The 20354-nt window shown below is 47.6% G+C and overlaps 2 protein-coding genes across 2 annotated transcripts; both read left to right on the forward strand.

The window, feature by feature from the left end:
- Positions 1-1182: 1182 nt before the first annotated feature.
- LOC114688489 (E3 ubiquitin-protein ligase TRIM39) lies at positions 1183-14825 on the forward strand. Its single transcript, XM_028863075.2, has 7 exons — positions 1183-1272; positions 3620-4080; positions 5779-5874; positions 10187-10417; positions 11763-11785; positions 12291-12406; positions 12921-14825. Exons 2-7 carry the CDS (start codon positions 3628-3630, stop codon positions 13466-13468), a joined length of 1467 nt encoding a protein of 488 aa, XP_028718908.1. The 5' UTR covers positions 1183-1272; positions 3620-3627; the 3' UTR covers positions 13469-14825.
- A 951-nt stretch (positions 14826-15776) lies between these two features.
- Rpp21 (ribonuclease P/MRP subunit p21) lies at positions 15777-17831 on the forward strand. Its single transcript, XM_028863078.2, has 5 exons — positions 15777-15886; positions 15964-16064; positions 16134-16216; positions 17429-17554; positions 17697-17831. Exons 1-5 carry the CDS (start codon positions 15830-15832, stop codon positions 17813-17815), a joined length of 486 nt encoding a protein of 161 aa, XP_028718911.1. The 5' UTR covers positions 15777-15829; the 3' UTR covers positions 17816-17831.
- Positions 17832-20354: the final 2523 nt, after the last annotated feature.

Raw genomic sequence — 20354 nt, forward strand, 5'->3', positions numbered from 1 at the left:
CTGGGCTGTGGGGTGCGCTCCAGGTTTCTAGCGGGAAGGATCCTGGTGATACTGCGTCTTTGAGTCATTCCTGCTCCTTTAAGTAACCCCTCACCCATATTCCTCTAAATAACCCCAGCAAAACTCATGCTTCACCAAATGAGACTTCAGTGACACCCACACTTCGTTCTGTGTAGGTGCCCTATCTGAGGTGAGCAGGCATGTGTTTATTCCCCAGAAAAAAGACTCTCGCAACAGAGGGACAAGTACATATGCATCCTAGTACTACCTCCTCCTGAGTACATCTGTACCATCAGACTTTCCCTCCCCGCCAATTCACTCCCTTCCACAAAATCTTCAGCATCCCAGATTTGCGACGCTCCCAAACACTGGGAGGCTACAGTGCAAGCCTGGAATCCATCCACAAGCTCTATCTGCTCTCCCGGTGAAACGCAAGCCAAAGACCTCACAGAGCAAGAAACTGGCTGTGGTTCTTCAGCCAGTGTTTACTGAACTCTGGATGTGGTCCGCCCCGCATCCCAGGATCCGAGGGCAGATGCGCGAGCAGCAAAGCACTGGACCAGCCCAGTTCCCCACACGCCCGCTCCGGCCGGGGAAAGCACTTCGTGAACGTTAGCCAACCAGAGGGCAGAAACGAGGCGCACCTCAATCTGCAGCCAAGATAACTCACCTACTCCTTCACCATTAAAATGCTAAACCTCAGCCCGTCGGAAGTGACGTGCCAGCAGAGCCTCTCAGGTCAGCCACGTAATCCGCCGCCGCCGCCTTCAACAGCCACCCTATCCCCCAAACTGACCCAGAGGCCGGGAAAGTGAGGCCCAAAGCCTATAACCCGAAGTCGCCCAGGCCTCTGCGGCTGCCAGCCCCGCCGGGGAAGCAGCCTGAGCCCCCGCCGGCCGGGTGACAGCGCGGCTCTGCCCGCCGAGACGCGCCGCCGGCCATGGGCTTCGGCATCGCGCCAGGCGCATGCGCGGCCCTCCGTCTCGGGAGGACTACTCCGGTCACCTGCGCGCCAGCACCTCAGCCGCCCGACGCGGCGGGTCGCCGCTCGCCCGTTGCCGGCCCTCACCTCCGGCCCTCGGCCGCCACCCGCGGCAGGCCCGGCTAGGCCCGGGCGCCGCGCGGCTGTCTTCCCACGAGCCGCGGCGCGGCTTCCGCTTCCGGCGAGTATTGTGTGTCGCGCCGCGGGGCGGGGGTGAAGGGGAGGAGGAAGGAGGGAGGCAGTGCTCCGGCGGCTCCGCGCCCGGCACTCCGGGACCCGGAGCCGGGAAGGTAGGTGCTGCGCCGCCGCCGCGCGGGGTCTAGAGCCCGCCCCCGCCAGCCGGCCGCTCACGCCACGGCCTGACGCCCGGCGAGCGCGTCAGCTGCCCGGCGCGTAACCACAGCTGCCTCCGCCCGCCTCGGGCCCGGAGGACGTTTGCCGCCCCGGCGACGTCAGCGCGTCCGGCGTTGCTTGGCTACCCCGCCGTTCCCCTGTCCCGCTGCCTCTGGTCTCCCCGGGTGAAACTGACGCAGTCACCGCAGGTCTGGGCTGCGACCTGGCAGCGGGCATCCCACCTTCACGTCACGCCTCGCCCTCACTTAGACACGCATCCCTTGCTCCCTGCCCACCACGACGCGTGCCCCCCTCACTCTGGTCCTCATGCTCCGGATGTGGCAGGGGAAGATGGAGACAGGGTGGGACAGAGTTGTGGCCAGTGCTCCAGAGAGGTTCCTGAGGTGGTACCCAACAGTGGTAGGAGACAAAACCAGGACGCCTCTGAAGTTAGTACTTCTACCGAGAACAGAGTAATGCAGAGAGAGGAAGGACCAAGCCAGAGGAGCACAAGGCCACACTCTGTCTGCCCTCTGCATCAGCAGCAGCTCCAAATCCTCTCCATTCTTCACTAACCCTGAGCCCCGTTCTCGTTTTGTTTTGTTTTGTTTTTGTTTTTTGAGACAGGGTTTCTCTGTAGCTTTGCTCCTTTCCTGGATCTTGCTCTGTAGACTAGGCTGGCCTTGAACTCACAAAGATCCACTGTGCCTCTGCCTCCCTTGTTCTGGGATTAAAGGCGTGCGCTCCATTTCTCTTTCTTGCCACTTAGATACATCCTGGCCTCTTAAGTGTGCATATAATTCAATTAATTTAGATGAGGATGCTATCTAATGTCGGTAAGATTGGGGAGGGGGGCAGAGTCACTAGTCCAAATTGGATTCTAATGAGTAGAGAAGAGATCATCCAGCCGAACTCGCCTGGATCTGAGTTTCCTCTCTCCCTTTTCAGGAGATCGGTTAGCCACTCCTACTCAGAACTTTTCCACTTGTGCCACCAGTATACAGTAATAACCACTGCCACCCCGGTTCATTACATGCCCACTTTTCTGTCAGTGTGCAGGCCTACCAGATTTCCGTCCTTGGTTCTGGTCCCTTTCCGGGGCAAAACGGAAGTGGGGTTATGGGGACCAGAGAAGTTGACTTAATGTATTGACTATTTAGGGATGAAGTGGGGACCAGCCTTGTGTTCTGTATCTCTCTGGTGTATTTGCAAGCCTGAGGCTGTATCTAAAGAGCTTTGATTGCTTGCCTCTTTCCATTTACTTATTTGTTCGTTGAGACAAGGTGGTCATATTTAATCCAGGTTGGCCTCAAGCTTGCTGCATAACTGAGGCTGGCCTTGAACCCCTGACGCTCTTGCCCTCACCTCCCTGGTACTGGGATTATACGCATGTGCCACCATACCTGGCAAATTTCCTCTTAATCCCTAGTCAGTGAGCTGAATATCTGAGGAATTAGTTATCAGTAGCGACTTTGAAAGACTAAATTCACCGCTGAATGTTTAGAGTGGACTTGCCAGCTGTCTTCAAAGAGTTACTGCCCTCTCTGCTCAGCAGTAGTCTCTTAGAGTTGAAATGTGTTTGCTGCGGAGCAGCCATTCCGGCATCACACAAATAGAAATGAGATGCGTGAGAGAAACATCTAGAAGAGAGCTGTCTTCCTTTCGGCTAGTCCAGGGAAAGGAAGAATGATTTCACACTCCCTGGAAAGAGTTTGTTGCTGTGGTATAATTCACTCAATGTGTTACCCTTTTAAAAAGAGAAGTAGCAGACAATCAAGGTTAAGCCCTAATAATAATACCAAAACTTCTATGTGTTATAAGTCGCTTTTTATGTAGATGCAGTGCTTATATATAAAGTTCTTTTTAAAAAATAATAGTAATAATGAGTTCCTCCTGGAACTCACTACGTAGCCCAGGTTGGCCTCCAGCTGATGATAATCCCCTGCCTTGACCTCAGAAATGCTGGGTTCTGGGTTTGAGCCACCACACCAGGGGCCTTTTCATCTATTAGAAAAGTATGTCAAATTAGAGTTAAAGGAAGCTTCTGTTTGTAATGAGAAAAGAGTGAAAGAGACACTAGGGATTGCTTTTGTTTGCTGAATCAGAAAAAAAGTGTACTGGCTAGATGTGAGGATGCTGTAAATGGAGCAACAGGTGAATCCACTGGAAGAGACGGGAAATACCAAGATAGGGCTAAATCTAGAGTCATAGCTTAATGGGGGCTGATGTCAGGATAGGAGTGATAGATAAGATAAAAAAGTAATCCTCCACTAATGTTCTTCTTTCCTCTCTCCCTATCTCCAGGTTAAATAATGGCAGAGACGAGTCTGCTGGAGGCTGGAGCCTCTGCAGCCTCCACGGCTGCTGCTCTGGAGAACCTGCAGGTGGAGGCGAGTTGCTCTGTGTGCCTGGAGTATCTAAAGGAGCCAGTTATCATTGAATGTGGGCACAACTTCTGCAAGGCGTGCATTACCCGCTGGTGGGAGGACCTGGAGCGGGACTTCCCCTGCCCTGTCTGTCGGAAGACATCGCGGTACCGAAGTCTCCGGCCGAACCGACAACTAGGCAGTATGGTGGAAATCGCCAAGCAGCTCCAGACAGTCAAGCGGAAGATCAGGGATGAGAGCCTCTGCTCCCAGCACCATGAGGCCCTCAGCCTCTTCTGCTATGAAGACCAGGAGGCTGTCTGTTTGATATGTGCAATTTCCCATACCCACCGGGCCCATACCGTAGTGCCGCTGGATGATGCTACCCAGGAATACAAGGTGGGCAACCAGACACATGCCAGTGTGGAGAAGGAGAACACATACTGTCTGAGTAGAGGGGTTTCAGCTCCCGAGGCTAGGCTCTCTGTTCCTCTATATTCCCCTCAGAAGTATAAACATGGGTATTTAGTACATCAGGTCGGTTGTCCTTCACAAGAATAGTGAGTAGTACCCAAAAATTTCTGTGACTTATTGCAATACAATTGAGTCTTCAGAGTTTTGGTATGTATAGTTTTAGAATATATCAGATTTTAAATAAATGAGTGAAACCACATAAGGATCTGAAAAATAGTTTGGAAGAACTGAAAAATATTTTGATTTCTCCGTTTATGCCTGTTTACTCAGGATGTTTTGGTTTTTTGTTTTGTTTTGTTTGTTTTCTCATTTGTTGGAAATAGCTAACATCACTTTAGACTGATCTCCAGCAAACTAAGCTGAACCAGTTTGTGTCTTCTTATAATGGGTAGCATGACATTTAACATTTAAATTGCTAGTAATAAAAATAAAAAATGGTACTGTCTAGAATTTTCATTCATTCTGCTTAATTAACAAAATTTTGAAAAATATTTAAGGTAATTTACATTCAAGTTTTATTTTGTTTATAAGTTGGTTAGACCTGGATGGAAGCAGAGGTAAAAAGGACATCAAGACAGGCGTCGTGACACACTGTAATCCCAACACTCAAGGTGGAGGCAGGAGGATGGGGTTGATGGCCATTCAGGACCACATGTTTGAAGCCAGGCCAGGCTGCTGGAGACCTTACCATGAAACAATGACAATAGGTGAAGGATATTGAGTATTGTATAAAAGGAAGCTTCTGGCTAAAGGAGGGTGTAACCTGATAAGAGACTGTTCTTAGTGTATACCCTGCATGGATTCTCAGCACCACCAGAACAAACCAAAAACAAAACAGATAACTTTGAATGTGATAGGCAGTTGTCCATAAGAAAATAAAGTGGTGCTGGGTGGTGGCACACGCCTTTAATCCCAGCACTTGGGAGGCAGAGGCACCGGATATCTGTGAGTTCAAGGCCAGCCTGGTCTACAGAGTGAGTTCCAGGACAGCTAGGACTGTTACACAGAGAAACCCTGTCTCAAAAAATAAAACAAGGAAAGAAAGTAGAGTGGTAAAGGAAACTATTGATAACAGCTAGACTACTAGATTCAGGAAAGCCATGTGTGCCACACACATGTTGGGGACAAACTGATGGCAGGGAAAAGGGGGTCTGTGAAAGGTCCAGTTCTAGGCAAGGAAGGGAGCTAGACCAAGAAGTGATGAGAGGGTAGAAATTACATGATTCAGGGTTGAAAATGGGCCTTAGTGGTAGAGCATTTGCCTAGCATTCTTGAAGCCCTGGGTTTGATCCTAAGTACTTCAAAGGAAGAATAATCGGGGCTGTAGAAATGACTTAGCAGTTAAGAGTGTGTACCAGTCTGGCAGATCACCTGAATTTGGTTCCTAGATGGCTGTTCACCACGGCCTATAACTTCAGTCCCGGGGATCTGATGCCCTCTGCTGACGTCCATGGGCACTGTCCTACACATACACACATACACTCAGACAGACACATACCCATTACCATGACACAAAACAATCTTTGACAACAACAAAAGGAATAATAAATGGGTTAAACTCTTGAGTAATGATATATCAACACACTCCAAATATCTCCTCTCCTACTTTCTCCCAACCCTCAGGAAAAACTGCAGAAGTGCCTGGACCCCCTGGAGCAGAAGCTGCAGGAGATCACCTGCTGCAAAGCCTCTGAAGAAAAGAAGCCGGGAGAGCTCAAGGTAGAGCAGGCAGTCTGTTGCCTTCACAGCTTCGCCGGGTATTGTCTATGAGTGAATCAACACACTTTATGTGATCTACCAGTTAACTGGAAAACTGCTATTCTCTCAAAGTGATGTTTCATTAGGTTTAGCATTAAACGCTATACTTAAATTACTTATCATAAGTTAAATACTGAGAAGAAGGACATAAGAAATGAAGGGGCTGGTGAAATGGCTGTGCAAGCATCAGGACTTGAAGCCCACATGAAGGTAGAAAGATAAAAGTGAATCCACAGAGTTGACATCTGACTCCCACACCGCGGCCCACGTGTTCACATACTCTTGTGTGTACACACATTATACATACAATGATAAATACTTCTTATGTAAACAGACTAAACATCTTACCTCTGCTAAGTCCAGGGAGTTCTCGCCTAGTGTTCTCCTCTTCCCACCCCCAAGCAAGGAAAGAGGATCTCCTAAGAATGCAGGGATGGGAGCTTCTTAGAAGGGTTGGAGGAAAGAGAATTTGGAGAGGTCACAGGGGAGAGAGGGAGGAGCTGAGCAAGAGTCCCAGGACTGTTCAGTGACCTTTTGTTTCTTTATTAGTTTTTAATTATTTTTTATTTTATGTGTATGGGTGTTTTGCCTATGTGTATGTTTGGGTACCATGTGCCTGCCTGGTGCCAAGGAGGCCAGAAGAGGGCATCGGATCCCCCAGAACTGGAGTTACCAATGGTTGCAAGTGCCATGAGTGCTGGGAATTGAACTCATGTCCTCTGGAAGAACAAACATCCAATGCCCTTTAACTCTGCAGCCCCACAGAACCACAGTTTGTTTGTGAGAGTCTCACTGTATGTAGCCTTGGCTGGCCTGGAACTCACTATGTATACCAAGTTGGCTTCAAACTCACCAAGGTCTACCTGCCTCTGCCTCCCAGGTTCTAGGAATAAAGGCATGCACCATAACATTTGGCTTAGAACTACATCCTTACAATTAAGTTATCTAAGGTAATGTTGATTCATTCCCAGAATCCTTTCCCTTCCTCAGCCTTTACCTATGGAGTTTTTGGTAAAATACCTTGACTAAAAGTAACTTAAGGATGAAAAGTTTTATGTTAGCTTGCAGTTCCAGAGGGGGAAAGTCTATAATGTTAGGGAAGGCAGTGTACAGCAGCAGGAACAGGAAGCTGGCAAGTCAGATTTTCCAACCATACACAGGAAGTAGAGTAAGGCTGTAAGCTCTCAAAGCCTGCCCCCAGTGACATACTTCCTCCAGCAAAGCTCCACCTCCAGAAATTTCCATAACCTTTGCAAAGATCCCAAGGGCTACCATCTGGACACAGAGTGTTCAAATACATGAACCTTTGGAGGGTATTTCTCCTTTAAATCATGATAGTATTTGAGTTGTCTTTAATTATAAATTTTCAGTTAGTGGTGTTTAAAACTGCTGGGCAGTGGTGGCACACGCCTTTAATCCCAGTGCCGCCCTCCCCTCCCCCCCTCCAGAGGCGGGGCAGGCAGATCGCTGTGAGTTTGAGTCTAGCCTGGTCCAAAGTGAGTTCCAGGACAGCTGAGTCTACACTGAGAAGCCCTGTCTTGAAAAATCAACAGAAACTACAATTCAAAACACTCCTTTTGTGATCGTTTGAGTTTGTCCTCTCTGCCCTTTCTTCCTTTCTCCGATCTCACCTCAGCCTCCAGAACTGGACTCAGTAACCCCTTTGAAACAGTTGTAGGGAGACAAGAGATGGCTGTGTGGTAAAAACAGTTTATAGAAGCAACACATACATATAATCCCAATACTCAGGAGACTGGAACAGGAGGATTGCAACAGGGGACAGCCAAGACTACAGTAAGACCCTGTTAAAAAAATTTAAATTAAAAATTTAAAAAGTGTGTAAGAAGTGAGGGTGTGGTAACCATTTACCAACACAGCAGGCAAAAAATGCAAGTTTATCAACTGGGTGTGGTGGTGGTGCACACCTAGAATCTCAGAGGAGGCTGGAGCAGTAATATTACAAGTTCAGAGCCAGCACAGGCCAGCCTGGGCTATGTAGTAAGATTATATCTCCTGAGTAGGGATGGAGTTTATAATTAGCTCTGCTGAAATCAAAACTTTTAAAGAAAAAGTTCAGATACCATAACCTGCTTACATAATTTTAAAGAGACTGTCATATCTAGTAACATCATAGAGTGATTTTTTTTGTTGGTTTTTTTGTTTGTTTGTTTTATTTTTGTTTTTGTCTTGTGATAGAATTTCACTATGTAATTCGGACTGGCCTGGAACTCTATGTAGACCAGACTTGGCCTTGAACTCATAGAGCTCTGTCTGCCTCTGACTCCTGAGTACTGAGGTTAAAGGCTTGCACACCACTTCCAGCTAGAATATATGCTTGCACCTGTATGTGATATTATCAAGTGAAATAAATACAGGTTCATTCTGAAGTAGATGTGAGTCAAATACTTCAAGCAGCTTAGTGACATGGTAAAGTCTAAGAAAAGCAAAATATAGTATTCTTTTTTTAAGATTTATTTTTGTGTATATGTATACATGTGTGCACAAACACCTGTGTACACATCCTCTCGGAGATCAGAAGAGGACAAATCAGATCCCCTGAAACTAGAGTTGTAGGTAGTTTTGAGCTACCCAATGTGAGTGCTGGGAACCAAGCTCAGGTCCTCTGGAAGAGAAGCAAGCATTCTTAACCAGTGAGTTATCTCTCTGGCTCCCAAAAGATAGTCCTCATGAGTATAATTCAGCACATCTGCTTCTAACACCACACACATTGAGAATCTGTATCCAGGACAAAGGTGAGAATGCATCCTGTTCCATTGTCTGTTGTCTGTTAAGAGCAGCTTCAGAACAGACTGCCGTCCTGTGAGGCCCACAGGCTCTTATTTATGTCCCAACCATTCTCTAGCCTGAGCACTGACTCTCGGTCCCTGTCCACTTCTTTCAGAGTCCCATCTCTATTTCTCTTTTGAGTTGATGCCTCCCTGTCAGTCACAAGGACGTGAGACTCCTTCCCTGATAAGGTCACTTACAGGAAGACATAGAGGGAGGATGTGCTGATAACCCTCAGAAAGTGATATGACTGCTGTTTGAGTCCTTTACTCTCAAACTTCAAGGATGTTTGTTAGAAGTAAAAGTATGTGCTGCTATCAAGAGCATCTTTCAAATTTTAAGCAACTAATTTACTAAAAAATATCTGGAACATGATCCTGGGATGGGAAATACTTATTCTCTACCAACACAAAAACCAACTGTCACCTCCCTCAAAAGAGATAATTTTTCTGGAGCCAAATATGAGAGACTATGGCCTTGAAACACAGATATAGGTTACCCCAAATTCCATGTTTCAACTTAGAAACAGTTTCATGAAGTTTTTATAGAACAGAATGAAGAAAGCCATAAAGTGAGACACTTTGCAAGTACATTGGTAGGAACATTGAATAGGTAGTTACAGCAAGGTAGAGAGGTCTCAGCTGTAGGCCTCAGATACTGTCCGATGACGCTTAGTCTTTTGGTTAGTGAAAACTGGGGATTTATTGTATCAATACATGTTTTATCTGCTACTCACAGAGTGTTAGGTCCAGCACGGAGGTTTAGATGGCTAAGGATAGCCTGCAACAGTCCAGCCTCTCCCCACATCACTGCTGCTCTAATCAGTTAGCCTTTGCAGAATTCTTTCCAGGAATTCTCAGTCCCACCAGAAATGACTTAAACTGTTTAACATGTTCAGAGGGGGCATGCTGGCACATACCTCTGGAAGCTGAGGCAGGAGGATCCCAAGTTCAAGGCCAGCTTGTGCTATGTTACAAGACCCTGTTTGGAAAAAAACAAACAGAAACAGCAACCAAAACAAGTTCAGCCCTGAAGTCTAAGTATAGACTTTGCACCAACTCATTAAACTTACTGATTCTGATAGTTTCTTATTTGTTCTCTGGTTTTTATCAAGTTAATATGTCACAGTTATTAATGATGGAAATCTTTGGCTTTCTATTATTTGTACTTTAACAGACTGTAGAAGCCAAAACATCAGAGTAGAAAATATCAAAAATATCTCTGATATCCATAACAGTGGATATCATCACATCATTGAGTCCCTGAATCTTGAATGTATTTTATTAAAATAGCAAAGGTTAATTTAGGTTTAAAAAAATCAAGTATTCCACCGATTTGCACTAGCAAGTCATCTGTTGGGGACATGCAGGTGACAGTATGCTGTACAGGAAGAGAAGCAAGAATGCCACTAACATCTCCCGGTGACCGGTCTGGGAGAGACTCCCTCCTACCTCCTGGTCCTGACAGCGTCCTCCCTTGTTCTCAGAGACTAGTGGAGAGCCGCAGGCAGCAGATCTTAAAGGAGTTTGAAGAACTCCACAGGCGACTGGATGAAGAACAGCAGACGCTCCTTTCACGACTGGAAGAAGAGGAGCAGGACATTCTACAGAGACTTCGAGAAAATGCTGCTCACCTTGGGGACAAGCGCCGGGACCTGGCCCACTTAGCTGCTGAGGTGGAGGGCAAGTGCTTACAGTCGGGCTTCGAGATGCTCAAGGTTCGGCTTTGCCCCTGTGTGGGTCCTCGGGTCAGATGCAGTCTAGCTCTGTGCAGACCAACCTGTCAGTCGGAGGTGTACCCTCTCTTACTCTGCTTCCCTAAGCCCAGATTTCTCTTCCAGATGTGTACAAAGAATCTTTTTCTAGAGTGGGGTGCCTCAGATTTCCACCATCCCCTCAAAAAACTTTTATATCCTTAGGTCTTTTCAGAAATGATATGCTTGGAGCCAGCGAAGTGGCTCAGTGGTTAAGAGCACTGCATCCCTTGGAGGGACCCAGGTTTAGTTCTCAGCCCTGGCATGGCAGCTCACAGCGCTCTGACTGCAGCTCCGGGGGTTCCAGCGCCCTCTTCTGGCCGCTGCGGGCACTGCTTGCACATGGTGCACATATATACACACACACAAGCAAGATTCTCATACACGAGGTGAAAATTTTTAAGTGTATTTAATTTGTACCCCCCAAAAAGATAACTTTTTTCAGAAGACAGGTGTCCATTCTACCTAGTGATAAACTAAATTCAAATTCTTATAAGTGCAGTTACCCTTACTTTCCAGTCCTAGAACTTAACTTACTTAGCGCTCAAGCAGGGGTATGAAGCATAATTTAAAGGATACTCACAGTGTGTGTAAGTAGTAAAGAGTGCATTGCCACCTCTACCGTGTCGGATACCGTCTGTCTGAGACAGACGCATGGTGATGAAAGGCTGTAGGAAGCACATTATCTTGGATAGGATGGCTGACCTTTGAGTCAGTACCACTGCACACTGATGTGTACATCTTATGTTACTTGATATTTATCCCTTTGTCTTTCGTTTGTGTGTGCTCTGCTAACTGCATTAAACTTGAAATTCTGCAGGGTGAGATTTGTTGTGTGTGTTATCTGAATCCCAAACAGTCTCAAATCAGGATTGATATAAATTAGTGTTTATTAACCAGTGCTAGACAGGGATGTCCAAACCACAGTGTGAAGCATCCTGTGCCACCAGTCTGGAATTGTCTACTGATCCTCAGTGATGCTGAGGTGTGTGGTTGGAATTTGGGGGACAAAAGAGCAGACACAACCTCTGTGCCTTGCAGGGAGCCTCCAGTGTCTTTGAGGAAGAAAGACAAATGTACAGGAATCCGTTTGGAAATGATATTACCAAGCTTTGTTATGACCAACAGTTGAAATTGGGCATTCCATGAGAGACACGCACTTAGGTCCACCTGAAGCGCGTCCCTTGCACTGGGACCCTCAGTTTGTCTGGTGCCTAGCGTGAAGATGTAGAACTTTGGGGAGGTAGGAGAACCTTCATGACCCATGAATTCTAGGACCAATCTTACTTTCTTTTCTCTTTTCCTCTAGGATGTGAAAAGTACCCTGGAAAAGTAAGTGACTCTCTCTGAGTTAGGTCTTGGCTTAGAGGCTGCAGTTTAGTAATGACTTGGAGGAAGAAAGAAAGGGAAAGTCATGCAGTGTCTGAGTGAGATGGAGAAGGATGAACCATTAGGAGTGATACCAGGTTGTGCTTGGTCAGAGCACTGATAATGGGGAGCCAGATTCTGCTTGTGCCTGTGGGTAGAGCTGTGTCCAAACAAGAGGGCAGAAGGGTTGGGAGCACAGGAATCCAGTAGTGGAGGGGTGATTGTCCATTTGCATGAAATGTAAGAGTATTCCAAGAAGTCCTGAGGCTCATTCTCAAGATACAGACCTGTCAAGGGGACCACATAGCTTCTCCAGGGATAATAAAAGGAAGCACCTGTCTTCCAGGAGGAAGGAGAGTGGGAGAGGTCTGGTTCTACTTTTCTCTAAAGATGACACCACTCACATATTCAGTTGGCTGGGGCTCCCCCTGACCCTCTTCTGGCTTTCTTTATCTCCCATCCCTCCTAGATGTGAGAAGGTGAAGACCATGGAGGTGACTTCAGTATCTATAGAGCTGGAAAAGAACTTCAGCAATTTCCCCCGGCAGTACTTTGCCCTAAGGAAAATCCTTAAACAGCTAATTGGTGAGTTGTTCCCAAAAGGAAACTGGCATAGGGCATGCAAAGGAGTGGAAGGTTAAGATCCTTCCAGTGGGCTCCGTTTTCTCACGCCCACCCTAACTGCCCCGTCACCAGCTTTCAGTCTCACCGTAAATCACAGAGCTCAGAGAAGAAGCCGTAGGTGTCATCTGCTCTCAATAGGGACCTAGAAATGTTAAAGGATTCCTGACTCACACCATCTTAGCCAGGAAAGTGAAAGGGAACATCATCAGTGTTCATGTAGGAAGGGCGTCACAAAGCAGGATGTGACAGGCCTCCCTGCAGCTCACTGGATCTGGACCTTCTTTCTGGCCCTCCCGCAGACAGTGCCCTTCATTTTCCATGCAGCGAAAGCAAGCATGATTTGAGAAAGTTAACCCACAGTGTTCTGGGGACCTTTCAGGGGCCAGGCTTTGTACAGGCAGGCTAGGAAAGTAAGGCAGGGACATTTAGCCATTCCCACCCTCATCTAGCTCCCCACTCTGGCTTCTCCCGCCAGCGGATGTGACTCTGGACCCTGAGACGGCTCATCCTAACCTCGTCCTGTCAGAGGATCGGAAGAGTGTCAAGTTTGTGGAGACAAGACTCCGAGACCTCCCTGACACACCACAGCGTTTCACTTTCTACCCTTGTGTCTTGGCTACTGAAGGCTTCACCTCAGGTCGACACTACTGGGAGGTGGAGGTGGGCGACAAGACCCACTGGGCAGTGGGAGTGTGCCGGGACTCTGTGAGCAGAAAAGGCGAACTGACTCCACTCCCTGAGACTGGCTACTGGCGTGTGCGGCTGTGGAACGGAGACAAATATGCAGCCACCACCACACCTTTTACCCCTTTGCACATCAAGGTGAAACCTAAGCGGGTGGGCATATTCCTAGACTACGAGGCTGGCACACTGTCTTTTTACAACGTCACAGACCGCTCACATATCTACACCTTCACTGATACTTTTACTGAAAAACTTTGGCCCCTCTTCTACCCAGGGATCCGGGCTGGTCGGAAGAATGCTGCACCACTTACCATCAGGCCCCCAACAGATTGGGAGTGACAAGAGATGAATTGGGGTGAGGCAGGGTCAAGAGTGATGGGCCTTCCTTACTGTGACCTGCTGGAATGTCTTGGTGTCTGCGTGGTTCCAGTCCTGAGCCATCTTGAGAAACCACCTGGTCTCTGGGATGGTTTGTGTGAAGGAGTAAAGATAGGACTGGGCTGTAATGCAGAGCACAGATGAGTGTCCCTACTCACTGTAGTAGGAGAGCGGCTCCCAGGGAATTGTAATCTCTGGTGTCCAGCAGGTTTCCTATCGCACAAGGACAGGCTGGGGAAAAAAGGGCTTTTCTAAAAACAGAAAGTCTATATAAGAGGGTCTTAACTTGCTTAAAATGCAGGAAGTAGAAACCTTTAAAGGCTTCTATGACTCAGAATAGCCTTGTTCCTTGTGGGAGCGCATAGGGATCTGCATACCTCTGTGTTGGGAAGATGAGTGACAGTTGATGTCATGAGTCTAGAAGTTGAGAGGCTTTTCTGAGGGCAGAGATTGGACGTTAAAGTTAGAAGGAGGATCAGGGAAGAGGCTAAAGGAACATTACTAGAAATGAATGAAGAAGAGGGGGATTTCTTTGGTTTTCTCTTTTTAGGGTAATGTTACCATTACCCATAGGATTAGCCAGAGGTTGGAATTTGGGGAAAAGGAACGCGTGGGCAGAAAGGAGAACCCAGGCCTCAAAGATGGTTGTTCCCGTTCCCTGCAGTTGGTCGTCTCCAAGTAGGCTCACCTTTCTCTCCTCCGGAGGTGAGATGGAAACGATCCTGCAAGACACACACCTGCCCTTCCACTGTCTTCCCAAGGGAACTGGGAGAGGAGTCGGATAGTAGAGGAAAGATAATGGTGTGTCCAAAGCCCTGGCCTTAAAGAATGTTAAAAGTAGTTATTCCCAAGTTGTCTGCCTTGTCCTCTGGCTCAGGTGTCCAAGCCAGAAAGGAAGAAAGGTAACAGAGTCTTTCTCGCCCCATGAGAACAGGGTAGAAGAGGGTGGTTTGTGTAGCAAAGGGCCAGATAGACAGCTTAGCTTCTATTAACATCCTTCACCCTTTGGCATCCCCCTTAAAGGTTCAGAGAATGTAAATCACTTTAAGTTAGGCCAAAACAAACAATCCATAGGGTACATAAGTTGTCACAAAAGGTAATGTGATGCATGCCAAACCAAACGACCTGGATTATCTGCTGCGTGGGTAATCTTCGTACAAGACTAAGACGAGAAGCTGCATTGAGGGCATTTCAGTTCCTCCTACCACCTCAACAGGACGCTGTCCACTCTCCTCGTACCTTTGTGCCTTGACTGTGGTTCTTTGTGGCAAGATAATTTGGTTGATCAAAATATGGAACAAAGGATCCACTGATGTGATCTCTGAGTCGTGTGGTAATTTGGCAGTATCCTGTGAAAATCACTGGGTATGAAAAATATGTCCTTAATGGAGGTTTGGGTGGGCCTAGGAATCTACATTTTAACACACTCCTCTCATTCGACCCTTGAAGGTCCTTACAAAACACCATCCAGGGTAAGTTTCAGCTAACCACCTTACTCTGAGCTGGAAGCCTGGTACTCCACACATCCTGGCAGAAGCCCTGAGGCAGGAAGAGATCTCTGCCTCCCCTGACTTTTACTGATGTCCTCAACTCTGGATTGAGCTCGAATCCCTCTGCTTCTGACTTTGGATGCTTTAGCCATTTAGTGGGAATAGTTACTAATGGTTAGCAGGGAGACAGCCTATACTGTTGACAGGTTTCTGTGCCGTAGAAAGAAACGTTCATGTGGCCAGCACTGTAAAAGCAAGCGTCTTCGTTAATAAGTGGGAGAAAGCTAGTAGCTCTTTCGGGAGGGATGTCTTGTCCTGTGTCCTTATTTCCTCCCTCATGATGCGATCTTTCCCACTTTCAGCCCCACAGGCGCCGATACTTTGTGGTTTTGAGTCAGGGTCTGGCCATGTGGACCATTGTAACCTGTATGTAATTCATGGCACTCCTACCTCAACCTCCCGAGTGCTGGGATAACAGGAATATAACGCTAAGCTAGACATTGCCTGCTTTATTGTGTTACATCAGTCCGTAGATGTTCCAGACATCTGTCTGTGGCTTCAGGAGAGTAAGAAAGTCTAGCCTGATGTCTGCTGCACAGTTCTCTCCGTACACGAGGAGAACGGATGTCTGTCCTGGAAACGTTGTTTTAAGATCCTTTACCTTCTCCACTAGCCGCGCTAGGCCCTACCTAGTAAATATACGAGGAATACCAAACCACGGGGCAAGTGGCTGTCTGACAAGGGTGTCCGGGGCCGCGGGCTCGACACTACAGTTCCCAACAGGCTTTGCGCGTGTCTGGGGCGGGACATCCGCGAAGAGGGGCAGGCACTCATGGCGGGCCCGGTGAAGGACCGCGAGGCCTTCCAGAGACTCAGCTTCCTATACCAGGTGAGACAGCGGTCCGGGTGGGCGGCAGTCCGGCGCTGCGGCCGCGGAATGACCCGGGTGGCCGTCCCTGTCCCCAGGCAGCACACTGCGTCCTCTCGCAGAACCCGGAGAACCAGGCGCTGGCGAGGTTTTACTGCCACACGGAGAAGACCATCGCGAAGCGGCTGGTCCTGCGGCAGTAAGGCACGGGCTGGCGGGAGGAGCCCGGGGCGCGGGCGGGTGCCGACTGCCTCTCCTCCGCACCCAGGGACCCCTCGGTGAAGAGGACGCTCTGTCGCGGCTGCTCCTCTCTCCTCATCCCGGGCCTCACCTGCATCCAGCGCCAGAGACGTGAGTGCTGCTGCCTCAGGGGCACCGGGGTGGGCAGGGCAACTCCCGGCAACCCCTTCCTCCGCGAGCGGGAGGCTTTCTGCAGCTGATTTGTCCCTAAAACCAGCTTGGACTACATGACACTCTGTAGTTTAATTTGTAAGATTCATTAAGTACTGCTGGCTGAGTGAGTCGTGGTGGTTCACGCCTTTAATCCCAGCACGTGGAAGGTAGAAGCAGGTGATCTCCATGAGTTCAAGGCCATCCTGATCTACATAATCCAGAGCAGCCAGGGCTGCATAGTGAGACCCTGTCTCAAACAAAAACACATAACCTCTCTTTCTCTTTGGTTTTGATATTTTTGACACAAGTGTCAACTGTAGGGCAAATTGGCCTCCAAGTCCCTGAAATCCCCTGCCTCAGCATCCCGAGTGTTAAAGATTACAAGGTGAGACAACACACCCAGCTACTGGAGTAGTATTCTTAAGTGCTTTGATTGGAAGAGTAGAGTGCTGAGTTACTTCTACCAGAGGCGGGGAAGGAGGTATGTCGTGATAAACAGAGTCAGACAGAAACGCTAGACATTGGTTAGGATCCCACACAAGAAAACTTGCTATCAAGGTGCTTGATAGGCAAGTATGAGGACCTGATACCCTGCACCCATATAAAAGCACCCTTGGAGGCCAGTGAAGACACAGATTCTGGGGCCTCTCTGGCAGCCAGTCTATCTGGAAACATCCAGCTCCAGGTTCAGTGAGAGACCCTGTCCCACAATGATATGGTGGAATGTAGTAAAGGAAGACACCCAAACTAGGTTTCTGTCCACACCTACACCCACGTGAGTGCTCTCCTGTTCACACATATGCGTACTCATGCATGTGATGCTAACACATACACATGTACACAATATAAGTATAAGTAAAAATAATGTTAAAGGGAGAATCTGTGCTATGGGAAAATAATGTTCAGGAGGCTGTAATTTGAGGTAGGTAGGGTGGAGAGAAATGTGAGACTGGAACGGGAAGCTAGCCCTCGTTACAGAGTTTGAACTTCATCTTAGAGTTCCAAGGAATTGATGTTTGTGCAGGGCCTCCCATACACACACCAAATCTGCATCCTAAATGCAGACGAGATGGAATTCCTCCAGACGGGAAGAACACTGCAAACAAAAAAAGCCAAGACCTTTCTGTGAGAAGCCTAGGCACTCTCTTCTTTTTCCCACTTATACCCCAGGCAGAAAGGGACAGCGCTGGACAGTACAGACCTGCCTGACATGCCAGCGCAGCCAGCGGTTCCTCAATGACCCCAAGCATCTGCTCTGGGGTGACCGGCCTGAAGCCCAACTGGAAAATCAGGCAGGTGAGCAGTAGTAGGAAAGATGAGGGAGCCTCCAAGAGAAAGCTCAGTGGGGAGTTGAAAAGCAAGGTAGGTGAGCCTGATCATTGGAAGGGGTGCCAGTCTTAGGAAACTAATTCTTCTCTGATTTTCCCCCACTGTCTAGATTTCAAACCATCAGAGCCCCTGCCAAACGTAGCCCACCTCGCTAAGGAGAACGCACAGCCTCAGGCTTCAAACACCACTGATGAATTCACTCCATTTTTCCAGATAAATAAAAGTTGAATTTTGTTTGACTTTGTGTTCTGTGGCTGGTTATATCATTTTCCTCTGTGTGTGTGTGTGTGGGGGGGGTTTGTCACGGTAACCTCTTCTTACATCTTTGTACTCCACTATGCAGGGAATTCCCAGTTTCCATACACCACACAATGATGTGTGTGGAAATGAAGCTTCAGCGTTTCTTCCATGCTCATGTACCTTCTTCATGGATTCCATGTTGAGGTGGTCCCGACTGTGGAGATGGGGAGGTAGACACTGTTCATATCCATGGGCCTACTCGGACTTGGCGTTTTTCTCATCTCAGAGTTGTCATCTATAAAATCATAAGGGAAATGCTTCAGGCCTGAACTAAAATAAAAGGTGCTAAACATGGCAGGTTTGCTTAAGTATGCTCCATAGGTAAACTCAGATGTCTTCTCTGATGTCTCTAGTGAGCCTACTCAAGCACAAAATTTGTAAACTGACTTCTTTGCTGGCTGCAGACCTTCCTGTCACCCACAGAAATAGAGAAACAAAATTCACTATCTTGGGAGTGAAGTTTTCTTCCATTTTACCTTAACCCTGTGTAGCACTTTCCTATTAATGCATCTTTTTTTTAAAATCTCTTTTTAATGTGCTTAAGCAACAGTGATTCTGCATTTGGGATTTTGAAGGAGTCACTTCCCAAGCTGCTCCAGAAGACTCAGTAACTTAATTTCCCATTGGCCAAAGCAAGGCAAATCTCCAAGGCCAGATTCCATGTGGAAGAGGCTGTACTAGGACAAGAACACTGGGTTCATCTGTTGCCTGGGACCATGGTTGTAGCAATCTACTGTATCCTTGTTGTCTTTCTCCCTCAACTCAGGCTCTCCACTGGCTCCACAAGTCAGTAAATGATTAGCATTAAAAGTACTAAATAAAATTAAATTATAAAATAAAAAAGGAATAAAAATAGAAGTACTAAATAGGACTGGAGAGATGGCTCAGGGTTTAAGATCACTGGCTGCTCTTCCAGAGGACCCGGGTTCAACTCCCAACACCCATATGGCAGCTCACAACTATATGTGACACCATTCCCAGGGGATCCACCACCCTCACACAGAAATGTGCACATAAAAATGAAAGAAAAGAAAAAGTAGTATGTAGGTAACCATGGTATTTGGCAGTTCATTTCTAGAGATTGTGCCTGGCTAGGTCAACTGATAGCCACCAGGAACGTGTGCTCTAAAAGTACACCTCATTCGTACCTGGAGTCTGCATCTTTAGCTCATGTTCTTTGGCTTCTCCAGTAGGTCATTTCTGATGGTCCTTGGCTCTTGCACACTAAATCTAATTTATAGACAACTGTGTGTGTGTGTGTGTGTGTGTGTGTGTGTGTGTGTGTGTGTGTTGTGCCTGCGCACAATCAAACATGCCCTGTCTCAGGGATTCTTAATGCTATGAAAAGACCCCCATGACCACGACAGCTCTTCAAAAGGAAACCATTGGATTGGGGCTGGTTTACAATTTCAGAGGTTTAGTCCATTCTCATCGTGATGAGAAGCACAGTGGCATGCAGGCAGACATGGTGCTGAAGAAGGAACTGAGAGTTCTACATCTTGATCCAAAGGCAGCAGAAGGAGGTTGTGTGTCACACTAGGCATAACTTCAGCATATGAGACCTTAAAGCCCGCCTTCCACAGTGACACACTTCCTCCAACAAGGCCACACCTCCTAATAGTGCCACTCCCTACAGGCCACGCATGAGTCTGTGGGGGCTGTTCCTAATCAAACCACCACATGCCCCAAACAGGATAACAACTAGAGAATATTTTTTAAGGGTCTTTTGCCCAGGCTAACCTAAGCTTCCTATAACCTAAATTTCCCATGTAAGCACTGATTACTTTGAACTTCTGATCCTCCCACCCCCAGTTCTGGAATTACATGAGTTCACCAAAACACTTGGTTTTTATGTGGTGCTGAGGATTGAACCCAGGATCATGCACGTGCTAAGCAAGCACTCTGTCAGTCGAGCTGCATCCTCAGCACAGGAGCAGGAAAGCTTGAGTTTTGATCTTGTGGTTCAATCAAGAGATTTCCTCTTATGTAGGAGACTATTAGGATCAAGTTCCACGTGCGGAAAATAGAATCTAGAGGGCTGGAAAGATGACTTCACAGTTAAGAGCACTTGCTGCTTTTGCAGAGGACCAGGGTTTGGTTCCCAGCACCCACATGGCAGTTCACAATTGCCTATAACTCCAGTTCTGAGGATCTGACATCTTATGACCTCTTTGGGCTCCTGTATACGCATGGTACTTGTACATGCTCTCACACATACATATGACTGTAGTTCCCTTATAAATCTTTATGGCCTGCTCATGTGTTCTGGTTCCTCTAGGAAGCAGTTTTGGTTGTGTGCATGTTCCAAGGACTACAGGCCACAGTTACTATCAATGAGTACTTCAAATACAAGAAATAAACCTTTGGTTTAACTGGCACTGTGATCTGCACTGTAGTGCCAGCCGTTCAAGAGACTGAGGCTGGAGAATCACTCGAGCTTGGGAGTTTGAAACTAGCCTCAACCACA

The sequence above is a fragment of the Peromyscus leucopus genome, chromosome 16_21 (genome assembly GCF_004664715.2).
Source record: "Peromyscus leucopus breed LL Stock chromosome 16_21, UCI_PerLeu_2.1, whole genome shotgun sequence".
NCBI lineage: Eukaryota > Metazoa > Chordata > Mammalia > Rodentia > Cricetidae > Peromyscus > Peromyscus leucopus.